Here is a 19,244-nt window from a genome sequence, read left to right as displayed (position 1 = left end):
AGCTGTTATACCTTTCAGGTATGATGAGCCTTATGGGGTGAACCTGTAGGTTTTGTGACTGGTGCAAGATTAACAATACCCATAGCCCAGTTACCCTCTTCTGTACAATATTAACTTGGTGTAATAAGTCAGTTGAGGGGATTTTGTAAAATGGAAATATGATTGTCTTTGTCAACACAAGGGTTAAAGGCCTATAGGATGATATGTGAGTGGGCACTGAAAAGCAAATGATTGATAGTCCAAAGGGGTTGAACACCTTTTCACAGATACTTGTTTATTCCCAGGTTAACACGAGCACTATTGTAACGCAAGACACTGGAGTGTGACGGTCGGTGGTGGCGCTGACCCTGCGTTAGCAGCCCCTGTAGGCAGCCCTGGCTCTGGCTGAACAGAAAAGTGCAAGCTTCTGCCCTGGCAACTTCCGCGCACCTTGGTGATTCAGGATGTCCACAGAGAGACTGTACAAGTTGGCATTCCAGGCTGCACACTGTAATTCAGGATGCAGCTGTGCAGTTCCAAAGCCTGAATTCGGTTCGGCAACACCAAAGGGATCTTGTGATTTTCATTTGCTTTGTGAAACTGGCAAGTGTTTGCAAGATAAAATGCTAAAGAAACAAATACATAGATGGTGTTCTAGAAATGAAGACACACTGGGTGAGAATTTTTTTCTGAGGATCTCTGTATTTGCTATTTTTAGGTCTTTGGGAACATGTTGTAAGGGTCAAGTGTTAACTTTCCGGAAACTACCTCTAATGAATCAGGATGAAAACCATCTGGTGCAGGGGCTCTTTTTTCCAGTGTATGAACTTCAGGTGAGAGGAGGAATTGCCCAGCATCTTGAGATTCCCATTGGAGGCTTATGGAAGTGACTCAAAAATTGGATCTATAACCTTCCATCGTTGCTCCTTTTATCTTCCTGCCCACGCGTGAAAGGAAGTGAAAAAGAAATCTTGGTAAGAGGAACAGAGAGATGGTAAGGCTTTTGTCTTAGAGGCTGAGTGCACAAAATGCAAGCTCTCGAATAAGATAGTAAGCAGCAGCACTGCTTTCTAAGAGGCTAATGGGCCCCTTATTTAGGGATGTCCGCAGGATGTGAGAAGTGGCAGGTGGGTGGAAGGGTGAAAAGGCCACCTGGAGGAGGTAGGACAGGGCCAAGATCAGAGACTGCTCTTCTCCCTCCCTAAACGAGCTCGCTTAAGTGACGCTTCCTTGTGTCCCAGGAAGTGACGATCAGCCAGGGTAGACGTTGTCACTCCCGGGTCTCATCCACTCCGGGGTGCTGCGGTGGGCGCTGGGCGACCTCTTTCATGGGCCCCATTGCCAAGAGGCCTCGCCGCCCGGAGCACCGGGGCTAGCTGCCAGTCCTGAGCCCCCTGCTGGCGCGTCTCGGGGCTTTTGTGCCGTTTGCCCAACTATTAGGGTGACCCTGACCCCAAGGTTTCCCTGCAGGAGGGGACTGAGAGAGGGCTCCAGGAAGGGCAGGAATTGAGAAAGCTTGGCGACCGGGGCGGAGGAGAAGAACTGAAGAACGCGAGACGTCCCAGGGTAGCAAATCGGCGGCGCAGGACCCAGTGTCGGATCGCACCCAGTGCTTCCTAACGAAACGGACAATACAAGGGCCGCTTCGTTGCATCAGCGCCCTCCCACCTCCAGCCGGCAAAACCCAAACACCGAGAAAAAGCAAAAGCACCCGAGGCTCCTAGACGACCGTACTCCGCGGGTGGGGCGCCGGACAAAAATAAACAGGGACGGGAGCGCGAGCAAGAGCGGGAGGGAGGAGGAGGCGGCCCCGCATCCCTAATGAGGGAATGAATGGAGAGGCCCCGCGGTTGGCGCCCGCCCACCCGCCGGCCGCCGCCAAGTGCCTCTGGGCGCTGCGTGCCGCGCCCGCCGCTCCTCCCGGCTGAGCGGCGGGGGCGAGCGCGCGGACCGAGCCGGGACGGGGCGCCGGGGACCGGGCGCCGCCGCCGCTGGGCCCCGCGCGCGTGGCTGCGGCTGGGCCCGCGAGCGCCGCTCACCTGAGGCGGGGCGGGGGGCGCTGTCAGGGCCGCGCTCGCCGGGCCGTGATTGGAGGCGCGAGTTCACCTTCAGCCACGGCCCCGGGAGCCTAGCGGGTCCCGGACGCCGCCCCCGGCTCCTCCACCCCGCGGCGCCGCCCGGCCCGCGCCGGCAACCGCCCTCGCCCGGAGCCCTCCCTCGCTGCCGCCCGCGTCCCCGGCGCCGCCGCGGGCAGCGGTCCCCCTCCCCTTCCTCCGCGGCCTCTTCCCCTCTCCGCGCCGGGGCCGCTTGTTGCACCTCCTCGCGGCCTGTGGGAGCGCTCGGCCCGGCCTCGGCCACCCCGTTCCTCCGATCCCCGGAGCCCGCACCTCAGCCCGGCCGGCGAGACCCCGGCCCGACCCCGCCGCCCGCACAAAATGTCGGCCCGGACGCCATTGCCGACGGTGAACGAGCGGGACACGGAGAATGTGAGTAGCCGGAGCCGCCCCCCGAGCGGCCGGGGCGAGACCCTCCTCCGACCCCCGCTGCCCCCGCCGCCCCGGTCCCCGCTGGGACACCCGCGCGCGGCAGGGTCTCCGCCTGGAGCCCGCCTGACCTTCGCCCGCTGCTCAGCCCGTTCTTCACCCCATCCCATTCCGCTTCTTTCCCCTCCAGGGCGAGGGTGGCGGGCGGTATGTGGCGCCCTCTGCTCGGAGGGGTCCTCCCGGAGAGGACAGGGTGATGGAGGGCACAGAGGCGGGCGATGGCACAGTGGGCATCCCGGCTTGCTTGACTGCTCCTCGGCATTCCGCATCCCCACCCGAAAGCCGGCTTTCGGATCGCAGACGAGCCCGCTGACTATTTCTTTGCTTTTCTGTCTCTTTCAATCCTTTGCACACCCCCTCCCCTCCGCATTGCCCCATGACTTTGCTTTTTGTAGCATTGTGTCCACATTTGGGGTCGTGGGCACCGAGAGGGAAGGTCAGGCTGGAAGGGACGAGAATGGTAGTAGAGATGGATGTGTGTTTGTGCACAGGAGTTTGCAGTGCTGTGATACTCTTCAGTAGTGATGAGGAGAAGAATTTCACCAACAGCTTCTTCTGGGGCCCTGGGGTTACAGCAAAATGTTTAAAAGCCCAAGGAAGCCAAGGGCTTGCCTTCTCTTCCTCAAGTCAGTGATAATAAATCAGGGCAGGTTTTACTTTATCTCTCCTCCTCCTTGGAGCGTCACAAGGTGCATGTCTTTGAAGGAACGATTTTCTGTGTTTTTGATCAACTTGCCCTCAAGAGTTTTTATCTAGATGCAGACGTCCCTGGTGTTTAAACTCTTGAAAACCAAGGGAACAAGGTCAGTTGTATTTCCACCTTGTGAAAAGTACAAGTGTGTGTATTTCCACCTTCTGAAAAGTACAAGTGTGTGTGTGTTTTCTTTTGTGAAAAAAGGTTTTTTAAAAACAACAACAAAAACTCTCATGACCTGTAAATACGGTCTTGGCTGATTTTCAGACTTCTTTTAAGGAGCTTGCGGGGGTGACAAGTTTTGGTCGCTGTCTTCTCTAGTGGTCTAGTTAACTCCTGGACTCTCCAGCTCTTGCTGTACCGGTGCCTTCATAGGGTTGGTAAAATAAAATAATGAAGTCCTTTGGCGTTCTTAGACAAAAGGTAGGAGGGAGAAGACACACAAACTCACCTTGGAGGGAAGTGTGAACAGATTATTTGATCTTAGGGAGTAGTGGAGCGCAGTGACTTAATATAATTATATAAAGGGAGAAGAAATTCTAGGAAGAGGCTATTGTTAGAAGACCTAGGAAGATATGTCAGGGTGTGCTTTTGTCCTCTCTAGTGTGGTACCATTACTGAAATGGTAAAGATAATGTAAGTCTGCTGATATCATACATTATCACTTAATTTGCATCGTAACTGTTGTCTTAAAAAACATAATTGATATATAACTTTGATTGAGAGATTGAAGAAGGTCAGGGAAAAAGGTGAACATTCCGATTAAAGTTGATTTTAAAGCCAAGTTGGTGCAGAATTTTTCCTACAGGAACTCTAAAAAGACTCCTGTCATTCAGTGTGTCATTTCAGTGTGAATGAAAAGTAAGACCTTCGTTTTTATCAGCAAAACACTGTGTGTGTTAATTAACCTTGGAAGGGTGGAAAAATACATTGCTTTTATTTTGTTTTGCATTTTGAATAGTATGTATAGCTCTTTCCATGCTTATATGAATTAGGTACTTTATTCAGACATGAGATAGCATTATAGAAATATGCAGCAAGGAATAGTGTAAAATGCAGCATCATATGTAAGACAAAAAAGCATATTTAAGCTGAGCAATAATCATGTGATAAATTTTGTTGTACCTTCTGAAAATGATTATGCTGTATAAAAGGTGTTTGCTCAATTTCTGAACATGTTATTTCTGAACAAGACTTTTGTGGTCCTGTCCCTTGTTGCCCTTATGTTGTATGTAACTATACCTATAATTAACTTTACTCACATCCTGATTTTTTCCTAATTGTTGTGGAAAATATTTATTATACTACAGCTGTTAATTTATCAATAAAAGTATACACTTAGCTTGGTTTTTGAGCTGGATGGGATACAAAAGTAGTATTTAAGACAAGGCCTCTCCCCTCAAGAAGCTTACAGAAAAGGTAAATACATATAATCCCAAACAAACAGTGTACAGTAGGAAACACTATGTAAATAGGGCTAAGTTGGTTTATAAGTGCTATAGGTATTGAGCGAAGGGACCGTCGGTGATGGTTATTTAAATCACCAATTGGTCTGTCTCTCTTTATTCTCTGGTTGGTAGTAAATGTCATTATCTGGTCTTACTTACCTCTCATTAATGAAATAAAGTAACATACCTGCTTGTTAGCTAATAGATTAATGCCAGTATTGCAGTCAAAATGTACATTTGTTTGCGGTCGTTTCCAGTTAAAAAATGGTTGTGAAAAGTTACATTCGTATGAGTGTGAATTAAAATAAATGTGGTAATTTAAAAAACCATCTTGGTATTTTATTGACATCATTTATAGTTTATATGCAAATTTGTTTAGTCATACAGGAACGTATTTGGATTTTGTCTCATAATATGTGCCCTTCTCCATGTCACTAACAAATGTTGAGGATAAATTTAAAAATTCAAAAGAGGGATGTTACAGTGCTGGTCTCTGATATACCACTACTGTACATAGTAGAGTGAGAAAGAATTGATTTCTTTGAGAACATACTGTGTGTACTTTTTCAGAAGTATTTTCTTCAATATGCGTTATTGTGTGTGCATTATGAACAGGCCTCAAATAGCTAAATACAACAGAACAACCAATGATTCACTTTAAAAGCAACAAACACTTCATAGTGAAGTAGAAAAGCCATGTTGCAAATGATATAATTAAATTTATGCAAAAAGGTTTTGATTTTAGGTTGTGAAGAGTAAGTCCAGAAAAAGAATGGATATTTGAAATAGTGCTTCCTTCTGTTAGATGATAGTTGGATAATTCCAGTATGGATATAGATCAGATATATTACCCTTATTCTCATGCGCTTTTAAATGAAGCAAGAAAAAAGTTTTTTTCATGTTTTGGAAAACCTCCGATGATGCTAATTTTTATGGATCTAAAATGTCCAGACTGGCTTTCTGTGATGAAATTTTGATGAGTATGAAAAAAAATCGATTTGCTTCCTTTCGGGGTTGTTTTAAAATGGATCTTGGTTCAAGTTATTTTGAAACTTCTAATACTAACAAAACTCTTGCTGGTGATTCTTTTCGTAGACGTGAAACTCACTGTGATGACTGTAACAAACTCACTGTGATGACTGTAACAAGTAATGGACGTCACTGAGGTGGCCATCAGTAGTTTGTCCTCTGGGAATCATGGTTAATAACTACTACCCTTGGGTTTGTTCAGTGCCCTGTGCAGCCTCACGTCACAGTACCTGTCACGCTGCGTTCTAATTGCTGATTTATTTGGCTTCTTTGTTCTGTATTTGCCAGTGGTCAGCCCAGTGACTAGGAATAATATACAAGAGATCAGTGCTGTAACTTTCCCTGTTTGAATTTTTCATTTGTCATCAAAACACATTGGTGCCTGGCTGTTGGTCTCTTTAGAGTTTCATTTTGGGATTCTGATTAGATCATGTTAGACCTTAACTCTTCCATATGTCTTAACTTCTCATACATTTTTTCCCATGAGTTCGTTGCCTCCTGTTCTATGAGCTGTATGATTTATTTAGATCTAAACTCTGTGGATTTATATCTTCCATTAATTTTGGAAATGTGGCAACTATTATATCTTTGAATATTGTCTTACCTCTCTTATCTCTAGTGCTCCGATTAGATACGCTAAAATTTCTTAGTCTATCCTCCCTATGTATTAATTGAACTCTTATTCATTTTTCCCCTGTTTTATTGTTTCTCTGCCTTACAATCTATAGTAAAATCCACAGTACTGTTACTGCATATAATACGTTTAGATCTGTTTCAGTTAGCTAAATCTCTTTGGCTGCATTTAAATCACTGTTAACCCCTCTGTTGAATTTGTTTTTTATGTGGTAAAAAAGCATATAACATGAGATCTGTGCTCTTACCAGATTTCTAAGTGTACAGTACAGTACTGTGAATGGTCGGCACGATGTTTACATCAGATCTCTAGAACTTTGTCGTCTTGCGTGACTGAAGCTTTATGCCCGTTGAACTGAACTACAAGTTCCATTTTTCTTTCTCCCCAGCCCCTGGCAACCACAGTTCTAACTTCCTGCTTCTATAAGTTTGATGACTTTAGCACTTTGTTTTAGAGGAATCACGCCGTATTAGTCATTCTATGGCTGGCTAATTTCACTTAGCATAATGTCCTCAAGATGCATTCATGTAGCATATACCAGAATTCCTTATTTTTTATGGTAGAAGACATATGCCATTGAATGTGTGTATAGCAGATTTTCTTCACCCGTTCACCTGCTGTGGGACATTGGAGTCGTTTTCCTTTTTTGGCTGTTGTGAATAATGCTGCAGTGAACATGGAGTGCAAATACCTCTTTGAAATCTTGATTTCTGTTTTTTTCAATAAATACCTAGAAGTGGGATGGCTGGGTCTATTTTTAACTTTTTGAGGAACTCCATACTGTTTTCCATACGGCCGTACCAGCTTACCTTCCTTCCCACTAACACTGCACCATTGATCCAATTTCTCCACATCCTCACCAACATTTGTTGTTGTCTGTTTTGTTTTGTTTTGTTTTTTGATAATGGCCATCCTAAGAGGTGTGAAATGATATCTCATTGTGGTTCTGCATTTCCCTGATATTAGTGATGTTCATATGTCTATTGGCCACTTATACAACTTCTTTAGAGAAGCATCTGTTCAAGTCCTTTGTCCTTTTATAAAAATCAGGTTTTGTTGTCTGCTGTTGAATTGTAGGAATTACATATTTTACATATTAACTATTCAGGTATATGGTTTGCAGATATTTTCTTCATACACAGGTTGCCTTTTCACCCTATTAGTTATTTCCTTTGCTGTACAGAGCTTTTTAAAAAATTAATTAATTTTCAATTATAGTGGACATTCGATATTATTCTGTATTAGCATGTGCAGAAGTTTTTTAGTTTGATGTAGTCCCACCTATTTTTGCCTTGGCTGCCTTTGGTTTTGGTGTCCATAAAATCATTTCCAAGGACAACATAATAAAATTTTTTCCCTGTGTTTTCTTCTAGGAGTTGTATAGTTTCTGGTATTACATTTAAGTTTTTCATCCATTTTGAGTTGATTTTTGTGTATAAGAGAGAGGTCCAGTTTCTGGATATCTAGGTTTTCCCGCACCATTTGTTGAAAAGACTGTCATTCCCCCTTGTATATTCTTGGCACTCTTGTCAAAGATCAGTTGACCATATGTGCATGCATAGGTTAATTTCGGTGCTCTGGATTCTATTCCGTTGGTCTATGTCTGGTCTTTATGTCAGTATCATACTGTTTTGATTACTTTACCTTCGTAATGTGTTTTGAAGTCAGAAATTGTGAGGCCTCCAGCTTTTTGGTTCTTTCTCAAGATTGTTTAAACAATTTAGGGTCCTTGTGGTTCTATATGAATTTTGGGATTAGTTTTTCTGTTTCTGTAAAAAAATGCTGTTGGGGTTTTTATAGGGATTATTTTGAACCTGTATGTCTCTTTAGATAGTATGGCCATTTTATCAATAAGTCTTCCAATCAATGAACACAGGATGTCTTTCCATTAATTTGTATCTTTTTTAGTTTCTCTTAGCAACATTTTGTAGTTTTCAGTATACAAACCTTTCCTCTCCTTGCTTAAGCTTATTCCTAAGTATTTTATTGATTTTGAGGCTATTGTAAATGAGATTGTTTTCTTAATTTCCTATTTGCATTATTTATTGTTATAGTGTAGAAACACAAATTATTTTTGTTTGTTGATTTTGTATCCTGCAACTTACCTGAATTCATTTATAGTTCTAACAGTTTGTGTGTATGTGTGTGTGTGTGTGTGTGTGTGTGTGTGTGTGTATGTAATCTGTAGTGTTTTCTATATATAAGATCATGTCATCTGAGAACAGAGATACTTTTACTTCTTCCTCTCCAATTTGGATGTCTTTTATTTATTTTTCTTGCCTAATTGCTCTGGCTAGGACTTAGAGTACTATGTTGAATGTAAGTGGCAAGAGTGGACATTCAGTTTCTCATTATTGAATATGATGTTAGCTGTGGGCTTTTCATATATGGCCTTTGTTGTGTTCACGTAATTCTTCTATTCCTAGAGAGTTGAGAATTTTTATCATGAAAGCGTGTTTGATTTTTTGTCTAATGCCTTTTCTGCATTAGTAGAGACAATCATGTGATTTTATCTTTGCTCTGTTAATGTGGTGTGTCACAGTGATTATTGTATGTTGAACCATCTTTATATCCCAGGGATGAATACCACTTGGTCTTGGGGTATGATCCTTTAATACGCTTTTAAATTTGGTTTGCTAATATTTTGTTTAGGATTTTACATCTATATCCATTAGGATTATTGGCCTGTAGTTTTCTTGTAATGTCTTTTTTTTCTGGCTTTGCTATTAGAGTAATGCTGGCATCATACAATGAGTTAGGAAGTGTACTCTTCAATTTTTGGAATAGTTTGAGAAGGATTGTCTTTAAATGTTGGGTGGAATTCACCAGTTAAGCCATCTGGTACTGGGCATTTCTTTGTTGAAAGTTTTAAAATTGCTGATTTAATCTCCTTACTAGTTATAGATCTGTTCATATTTTCTATTTCTTCATCGTTCATCTCCTTACTAGTTATAGATCTGTTCATATTTTCTATTTCTTCATGGTTCAGTCTTAGCATATTGTATGTTTGTAGGAATTTCTCCATTTCTTGTAGATTATCCAATTTGTTGGCATATAATTGTTCATAGTAGTCTCTTATGAGTCTTTTTATTTCTGTGGCATTGGTTGTGATATCTCCTCTCATTTCTGATTTTTTTTAAGTCTTCTCTTTTCTTTTTCAGTTTGTCTAAGTATTTGTCTTTTGTTGATCTTTTCAAAAAACCAACTCTGTTGACTTTCCTATTATTTTTCTGTTCTCTATCTCATTTATTTTTACTATAATCTTCATTATAACTTTCTTCCTACAGCTAGCATTGGACTTTGGTTTTTCTTCTTTTTCTAGTTCCTTGAGGGGCAGAATTAGGTTATTTGAGATATCTCTTTTTTTTAATTTATAGGAATTTATTGTTATAAACTTCCCTCTTACTACTGCTTTTGCTACATCCCATAAATTTTTACATATTGTGTTTTCATTTGTCTTAAGAAATTTCTAATCTCCCCTTTGATTTCCTCCTTGCCCCATTGGTTGTTTAAGAATGCGTTATTGAATTTCCACATATTTGTGAATTTTCCAGTTTTCTTTCTGTTATTTATTTATAGTTTCATATTATCAGTTTGGATAAGAAACTTTGTATGATTGCAGTATAATTAAATTTGTTAATTTGTTTTTTGATGTAATGTGATCTATAATGGAGAATGTGCCGTTTGTGTTTGAGCAGAGTGTGTTTTCTGCTGCTGTTAAGTTAAATATTCTGTATATTTCCATTTAGTCTATAGTATTGTTCAAGTCCTGTTTCCTTCTTGATTTTCTGTCTGGATATTCTATCCATTATTGAAAGTCGGGTGGTGAAATCTGTTATTGAGTTACTGTCTATTTCTTCCTTCAGCTCTGAAAATGTTTGCTTCATATATTTGTGTGCTCTGATGTTGAGTCTATAAATATTTATAACTGCTATATCTTTCTGTGAATTTACCCTTTAATCATTATATAATATCCTTTCTTGTCTCTTTTGACAGTTTTTTACTTAGAGTCTATTTTGTCTGCTGTAAGTATGACCACCTGTGCTGTTTTGGTTACCATTTGAATGGATATCTTTTTACATCCTTTCACTTTCAGCGTATATGTGTCCTTAGGCAGCATATAGTTGGAATTTTTTTAAAAAATCTGTTCAGCCACTCTATGTCTTTTGATTGGGGAATTTAATCCATTTTTATTTAAAGTAGTTATGATAAGGAAGGATTTAACCTTTGCTATTTTAATTGGTTTCTGTCTGTTTTGTAGGGTTTTTTTTGTCCCTCTTAACATCTCTTGCTCTCTTTCTATGTATTTTGTTGATTTTTTGTAGTTGCATACTATGATTCCTTTCTCATTTTCTTTTGTGTATCTTCTGTAGGTATTTTCTTTGTCATTACCATGCGGCTTACCTAAAACACCTTATAGTTATAACAGTCTATTTTAAACTCATAACTACTTCAATCTCATACAAAAATTCTGCAGTTTTACTACTCCCTCCCATACATTTTATATTATTGATGCCACAAATTGAATCTTTTTGTATGTGTAACCATGAACATATTTTTGTTATTTTTTAAATGCTTATGTCTTTTAACATCTAAACTAGCATTAAAATGCACTGTCATTACAGTAGTATAGTATTCTGTATTTGTTTATATATTCCCCTTTACCTGCAAACTTTATATTTCCATGTGGTTTCCTGTTGCTGTTTAGCATCTTTTTGTTTCAACTTGAATGACTTCCTATAGCATTTCTTATAAGGCAGTTCTGGTGGTGATGAACTCCCTCAGCTTTTGTTTATCTGTGAAAGTTTTTGTATCTCTCCTTCATTTCTGAAGGACTGTTTTACCGGATATAGTGTCTTGGTTGGCAGTTTTTTCTTTCTTTCGGCCATTTGAATGTATTATCGCATTCTTTCCTGGTCTCCAAGTTTTCTGCTGAGAAATCTGCTGTTAGGCTTATGGGGTTTCCTTTGTATGTGTTAACAAGTTGCGCTTTTTTGCTGCTTTCAAAATCCTGTCTTGATTTTTGACAAGTACTCGTAGACATCTTTGCAGTCATCCTAATTAAGTTCTCTTGGATTTCTTGAATCTGGATGTTCATTTCCTTGCCGATATTTGAGAACTATCAGCCATTTTTTCTTTAAATAAGCTTTCTGTCCTTTCTCTCTTCTCCTTCTAGGACTCCCATAATGTGTATATTGGTTCATTTTATGGTATCCCATAAGTCCCTTAGGCTTTTACTCTTTTTCATTATTTATTTATTTTTGCTCTTCTGACTAGATCATTTCAAACAACCTGTCTTCAAATTCACTGATTCTCTTCTTGATCAAGTCTGTGGTTGAACCCCTTTAATGTATTTTTCAGTTCAGTTATTGCATTCTTTAGCTCCAAAATTTCTGGGTTTTTTAAATATATGTTTTCTATCTCTTTGTTGAAATTCTCATTTTCTTGCATCATTTGCATGAACTCATTGAGCACCTTTATGTCAGTTATTTTGAATTCTTTGTCAGGTAATACACATACTAGGGCTTCCAGGTGGGAATTCCTGCTTGTTCTCATGAATTTTTTTCTCTTTCCCGTTCCCAAATCCCAAGAAAAGTTGGTTGGGAAATTGGGAAAATCGGCTCCTTGAACCCAGTAATACCCACGATGGGAAATAAACTTACTACTCACAATGTATCTCTTAGACATTTTTCCTATTTATCGGTAGGGTTTCCAGGTGGGAATTCCCTCCTGTTCTTGGGAATTTTTTCACTTCTCCGTTCCCAAATCCTCAGAAAAGTTGGTTGGGAAATCAGGAAAATTGGCTCCTTGAACCCAAGTGGTTGGTAGTATTGGCTGTCACTTTGTGGAAACGATTCATCATGGAGAACAGAAAACAGTTTATATCTCGGGATTCGGGAACGGGAAAGTGAAAAAAATTCCTGAGAACGGGTGGGAATTTCCACCTGGAAACCCTAACACATACCTTTGTTTCCTTAGGGTTGGCTTATGGAGATTTATTTTTTTCTGTGATTGAGCCATTTTGCTGTTTCTTTGTGCTTCTTGTAAGTTTGTATTAGTATCCATGCATTTGAAAAATTGGCTACCTATCCCAGTCTTTTTAGACTGGCTTGATACATGGAAAGATCTTCACCATTCAGTCCAGCTGGAGATACTCAGGATTCTCAAATCTTTTCTGTAGATATGTCTTCTCAACTTGTGTGCATAGATTCCTGACTAAAGGGATCTGTGGTTTCTTTTTCTTGGGAGCTTTGAATCTCTTGCTCCCTCTGGTGTCTGCTGTACTGTAGTTCCTCTGAAGCAGCAGCGCACTGAGCAGCTTTTTGTTCTCAGCAGCCCCCAGGCATCTAGCATTTGCTGATTCCCACCAGCACCCTGAGTAGAGTTGTATAGAAACCAGTCCTTGGGCAGTTCCCAGAAAAGCCAGAGTGTTGGATGTATGTGCCACTCTTGTCTTTATCCATCTTTTGAATTTTTAATTTTCTTGTTTTTCATTTCTAAAAGTTCTAAGGTTTTCTCTCAAATCAGTCTGGCCTTTTTTATAGTCTCTTGTTCCTCGCTTATTTTTGTGATTTCATCCTTATTTTCTTAAACATTTATTATATAGTTATTTACATTGTGTACTCGGAAAATCCATTATCTGAAGTCCCTGGGGATTTAGCTTTATTGTTTGTATCTAGTGATTCTTGTTCATTGTTTCTTTTTGTGTTTGCTGGTCTTTGCTGATAAATTCTTATTTGCCTGATTTTTATCTGTGTGAAACTTGGGAGGCTAAATTAAGGATGACTTCTTCTAGAGAAGGTTTGTTTGTCCCTACTGGGAGTCCCTACTGACCTGGGACACTTTAGTCTCCTTTAGGGATCCTGTCTCAGTGAGGGAGTTTTAGGTGGATAATTTTCTAACCTGTTTATAAAACTTCCAGGTTAAAAAAAACACCTTAGTACATTTTAGAAGTCATTTGTTGTAAGTATTAAAATGATTAGTTTTCAAGAACAGCTAATTGTCATCAGGGAGGGTATCTATAAGCATTGCTTTTATAAAAAATTTCCACATAATTGGTGGATAGTTTGAAATATGAGCATCGTAATTAAAGAAATGAAACCAATAGTATACTACTTTTATTTGTGTGAGGTACTATCTTTAGCTATGATAGTCATTGAAATCAAGTACCAATATAAACTGGACTTACCATCAGTCCTTCAAATCTCTGTTAAACCTGGTGACATGATTTGAAAAAAATCAAGAAACACACTTATATTGCATAATATTAGTAATGTTTTATAAGTCACTGAAAAGTTTGTATCATTAAAATTTAACATTTCCAAATCTTTTTGTCTTTTTTGTATTTTTTGATGTGCATAATCTGTTAGTAAATCAATATATATGTAATTTTTTATGTCAGCATTTCTAAAGTGGTCCATACTTAAAAATTGTTAAAGGTAGGGGTACTTGATATAAAGTTTGAAGACCATTCTACACCGTAGAGTTTAGCACTGTGCTGTAATTCCAATGTGTGTAAACTTTATCTTCCTAACTCAATTGAAAGTACTTTGGGGTCAGGGGTTACTTCCAACATTACTTCTATATATCCTATGTATTTGCAGGCACTCAACAATTTCATAAATCAAGGTGATTTATTCTCAAGTAGAGTGAGTTTATAACCAGCTGGGGAGATCATTTCAAATTCACGTTCCCTAACCCCTGCTCTCTCCCACTCTGTGTTTTCCTCAATTTCTCTAGGGTGGGGTCCAGGAGTCTCTATTTTCATAAACCCGAGGTAATTCTGATGCTGATACGCACTGGCTAGGATTGAAAAACAGTGAGTTATGTGATGATGATGATTATGTTGTACTGAATCTCATCTTTTGATTAAAATGAAAAAAGAATTGTGGCTGATGTTTATTATAGAAAGTGAGGTGGGAAAGACGATGAGTCAGTCCTTTTAGTAGGTGATGAGAGCAGTAGAAAATAACAGTGAATTGTCTGGCTTGGAGAGAATCAGGTAGATGTGTGTGGTGTTTGTGGGTCTGTTATTGAGGAAGGGGTGATAAGCAATTTCATGTTCTTTCCCACATTCTCCCAGCATTATCTGGTTAACCATGTTGGGAGTGGTGGGTGGCAGCAGAGTATTATTTCGTACCGTTTTGATCACTGTAGCAGTGTAGTTCAGGTTGTAAACAAACCAAAAGCTGAGAAGCACCCCAAGTTTTAATGAACTCCCTGTAAAGGATATAGTAACAGGTTTACTTTAAAGCATGACTGCCTTTCTTTTTGGGATCAACAGTGCTGCTTTCACAATTTCAAAAGAGGGTTTGCTTTTATTTCCTTTTCTATTTGTTTCATCTCAATGGGAGATGATAGGGATACAAAGGCAAATGAAACCTGTTCCCTGCTCTGGAGGGAATCAACGCCTGAAGACGGAGACAGACAGAGAGACAGACGAGTGCAGTAGAAAGTCCCAGTGCCTTGTCATCTGAGTGATCAGGACACAGAATAAAGAAGGAAGGGGGAGGCGGGAGGGAGTGCTCAGGACAGGTTCATAGTAAGGCCTGAAAGATAAGCTCTCCTTGCCAAGTGGTCGTGTGGAAAATTGAGTTGGCGGGAAGAGGAGAATACGGGGCTGAAGGAGCAGGAAGCACAGGCCCTGAGTGTCAAGTTCTGAGGAGGGGAGCTGGGGTGGGGGTGGGGGTGGAGGGGGAGGGCAACATTTAGTGAGAGGACCAGGGCTGGAGACTGGGCAGGGCCTAGCATGCCTTAGCAAGAATCGGTCCTGGAAGCAGTGGTCACCATTTACGTAGAGGGTCCATCATGATTAGAGTTGGGTTCTCTGGATGCCAATGTGTTTTAGAAACACTCCAGTTTCCAAATTGAGTGGCCTGCTTTCTCATGGTCCATGAAAGAGCCTTTAACACAGTATTTATGAAAACTTTATTTGACACCTTGGGAGAAGGGTTTGCTGGAGGGGAGGTGGCAATGCTAGTGACCAAGATGCCTGGACTAAACTTCATTTAGGCTCCTCGGAGCCATCTTCTCAGCCAGGCTTTCTTTCACCTTGGCCTTCCTGGCTGTCTTACCCGTGCAGGGGCCTGCATAGCCCAGTCTTAGCAAGGAATTCTGCGAGTCAGTTTAGCTGGGATGCCTCACCCTGGATACCTGACCACCCTGGATACCTAGTCAAGTTCCTCAGCCCATTCCTTTGATCTCTTAGTTCTTGGCCTGCCTTCAGCAAGAATCCTGTTGCCCTAGTTTAGCAAGAACCCCCCCTGCCCCCCTCTCCATGTCTTCCATCCACTGACCCCCTTATTCTGCACTTTGGCTATAAATCTCCGGCTGTCATTGCCGTATTCAGAACTTAATCTCTCTGCCCTATCGTAATACCCCTTTTGCAGTAGTCTTGAATAAAGTCTTCCTTACCATTTTAATAAGTGTCAGAATAATTATTTCTTTAATACCAGTTAAGAAAAGAGCCACAGTTTTTGATGAGATCCCATACACATGGTATAGTATATATTGGAAGAAAGTTAGAGAAGACCATAGTAACCATAAAAACATTAGAGCCTCTCCGGACTTTAATGACAAGGATTTGGCAAATGCTAGGACTGGCAATTCATTATCCTTTTATGACATCCTGTCTTTGTGTTTTGTATCAGTGGTGAATACAGTTGACCTAGGGGGAAGGTTATTTAGCTGTGGAGTCACTAGCTAGTTTGTTGTCACTAGCTGTTTATTATTAAATGACTTGGGTAAGTCATTAAACCCTTCTTCCTTTTGGCACTTACTGGTATGTCTCATTTTGGTACCTGTCTATAAACTGTCTTGCATACTTTGCTCTATAGAAATTATTTATTGACTGAATAGCACTGCTAAACCATGTCACCGATCCTTCTGGCCAGTCTAGATTCTTTCTCTTTACTGTTTAAATATCAAAAACTAGAGGGAAAGAAATTATGCACCAGTGGCCACTTGTTTAAACCCAGGGAATAGACTTCCCAGTAAATCCTTACCTGCTAGTGCCTAGAAGACACGCTAATGAGCAAAGCCTTGGAATAGAGAAGACTGGAAGGAGCTTGGTTGATTACTTCCACCCTTTTCTTCTACCTTCCTCTCCAGGAGGGGAGAAAAACCAAGGGGAGGGAAGGGCAAGTCAAAGAGGTGATTCTACTCTCCTTTCTGCTGGAATTGAATATTTGTCACACTGCTGATTCTACCAGGTATGCATTTTGTGACAGTACTTTCAAACAGTACTGCAGGTTTCTTAAACCTGTCCCGCATTGAATGCTGCAAACTCCTTGAGGGCAAGAACGCCATTACTCCTTCCCGTATCAGCCAAGCAGTGGTGCCTGGCATGACTGGCTTTCAGAAATTTTCAGAATTGCCTGCTGTCTTGTATTAAAAACAGTAAGAATACGTCAGCAAAATAAATCCGCCCCCCCCAAAGTACTTTAGAAAGTGCTGTGTGCAAAGTAGCTGCTTGATGAATGTTTAGTAAATATATACAGTTAAGATTCACTCATTCTCTGCAAAATTTTGAAGTAATTTAAAAATCTGAGGGGGTGCTATGAAGACACAAAATCTGCTTTTTACATTCTGGTCTTTTTTTTTTTAAATGAACTTCTGACCTGTTTTCCAGAGAGATTTTCCTCAAACCCCTCACATTCATGTTCATAAGTTAAAGTCATCATTTAAAATGTTACTGCACTCCAAAAACTGTATCTAGCAAGCGCTTTGACATTATGTTGAGATGATTATTAGCTTTTATTAGGGAATAATTACTAGATTTTGTTACGTTTATGGATATGTCAACATACCCCAACTGAAAGGCTTAGAATAGAACTTTGACTACAAGAGTGTTAAATCAAATTTAATGATTTAAGGAACAAACATTGTAATTTCTGGCATGCTTTTGTACTTGTGGCAGTGAAAGAACTAGGAGGTTTCTAAAAGAATTGAATACCATATTTTTAGATATAATTTAGACCAAAGTTTTCTTTTATCCCCTGGGGACTCAGTTGATGACTTCTGGCAAGCAGTAGTGAAAGACCTCCCAGAGGATTTTGGCGGGGGGTGGAGGGGTGTACAGGAGAGTATTTTAGGGAAGAGTGCCTCTAAAAATAAAATGCAAGCTCCCCCACTCTGTCTGTCTCCTGAAGAGGGGTGACTGCCCTTTGTACACGCCAGTTCAGTCACAGAGGCAGCGTAACTTCATGGTTAAGGCATGTGCTCTGAAGGGCCACTATGTGCATTCAAATCCCAGCTCTGCCAGTTGTTAGCTCTGTGACCTTGGAAAGCCATGTCATTTCTTTATGCCTCAGGTTCTATGTCTGCAAAATGGAATAACAGTCGTGCCCACCTGACAGGGTAGGGTTGTCGTAAGGTTTAAGTGATGGAACACAGACAGTGCCCTTGGAATAGTACCTGGTGCCTGGCGAGAGCTGTATGAGTGTTAGCAGCTGCTGTTATTATTGTCGTTGCTCCATTTAGATAGAGGAAGTAAGTATGCCGGAGTTTTAAGTGCTTACCTCAGGGTTACTGGATTATACATGACTTTAATTTTTAAAGATGTCTGTATTCTACGTCATGGGTTTATGTTTGTATACCAAAAAAAAAAATCTTAATTGTATTAAATTTTAATACCAAAAATTGTATTAGATTTACAATGTAAAGTGAACTTTCTGGTTTGCTGAAATGTTCCCACTGGGTGTAAGAAAGCCAAGTGAGAAGCTGAGTTATCTACAGGTGGCATCGGTGTTCTCAGTGGCAGGGGACATTCCCGTAACGTTGTGTACTAAAGAGCACAAACATCGTAGTTTGTGACATCCCTGGGCTTGGTTTATTCCCAGCTTTGGTCATTTGCAAAGTGTATGCCATTAGGCATCGTTCTTGACGTATAAAATAACCTGGTCGGAGGGGTTGTCAGTTTCAAGTTATTAGGTGTGTATTACATACTTGGCAATGGTAGGTGTCCGGTAATGGTACCAAAGAAACAAAGAGTCAAAACGAAGGTGATGAGGAAATTCACAGTTGCTCAGCAGGATATGGTCTTGGTCCTGTCCACGGCGATGAAAGTACTCAACTAAACTCACGTTCTTCGGGCTTCCCTATTCCCCAGGCTAACCATTTTCTTCATGTCAGTACATTCATTCTTCAGACTGAGTATAGATATGGTTGGACTTGATTACTGCATTAAACATGCTCATAGAATCTCTCTCGAGACTGCATTGATCTTACCCCAAATGTAAACCTAGTCTTGTCAGGCATTTACAAGTTGAAGATAGTTTTGATAATGTCATTGTGTATAGTGGAAAATAACGTTTTTCTGTTGACTGTTTGGAATCACAATGCTTATATTTTTGCCCCTTAGAAATGACAGATAATGGCTTGATGAGCACGGTTTTGGTGCAGTTAGGAAAAGCTCTTCTAATTCTGCCTTTGTTCTTCTCTGTTAAGGAAATACACTTCTCGTCATTTTACTAAAAATAATGCTTGATAGGTTTTTCTTTTTATATTCAGAGGAATTAACTTCACCACAGTCAAGTTTATATAATAGTGACTTAAATTAGAAATACAGTCCCATGTTCCACTACCTTTTAAGAGTAAGAATATTGCAATTTTGCTGTATTGTTCCATCGGAGTTCAATCCTGGAAGCAGGATCCTATGAGCCATACACATGAAGGCTTTCGCTGTGGGGTGAAAGTTACACAGTTGTGGGGACTGCTCATGTGCTCTGTATGTGGTTGCTGCTTTGGAGTCTGGTATGAAGAGGCTGAAATCCCCCGGGCCATCAGGCCGGAAGGAAAGATGAATGGGAAGAGGGAGAGAACAAGACATTGGAACCTCTGAGGACAAAGTGGCCTCCCGTGTCTATCTCTCACTGCGTTCCCACCTCTAAGGTGGCTGACCTGCAGGGTAGGCCGAC

The 19,244-nt window shown here is 40.7% G+C and overlaps 1 protein-coding gene across 5 annotated transcripts in view; it reads left to right on the top strand.

Moving 5' to 3' along the window:
* The first annotated feature begins 1,938 nt into the window (after positions 1–1,938).
* The window catches only part of MARK1 (microtubule affinity regulating kinase 1), an 88,713-nt gene continuing 71,407 nt past the window's right edge, over positions 1,939–19,244 (top strand). For 3 of the 5 annotated variants that reach the window (XM_074317010.1, XM_074317008.1, XM_074317009.1), the window contains exon 1: positions 2,277–2,465. In XM_074317010.1, coding sequence (XP_074173111.1) covers positions 2,415–2,465 — 51 coding nt within the window. In that variant the 5' untranslated portion in view covers positions 2,277–2,414. Of the gene's footprint in view, positions 2,466–19,244 lie in introns of all 5 variants that reach the window. The other 2 variants (XM_074317006.1, XM_074317007.1) reach the window with 1 other exon arrangement.

This window comes from Rhinolophus sinicus, linkage group LG12 (assembly GCF_036562045.2).
Source record: "Rhinolophus sinicus isolate RSC01 linkage group LG12, ASM3656204v1, whole genome shotgun sequence".
In the NCBI taxonomy this organism is placed as follows: domain Eukaryota; kingdom Metazoa; phylum Chordata; class Mammalia; order Chiroptera; family Rhinolophidae; genus Rhinolophus; species Rhinolophus sinicus.
Note: the sequence above shows the minus strand (reverse complement) of the source record. Positions and strands in the feature narration are given on the sequence as shown.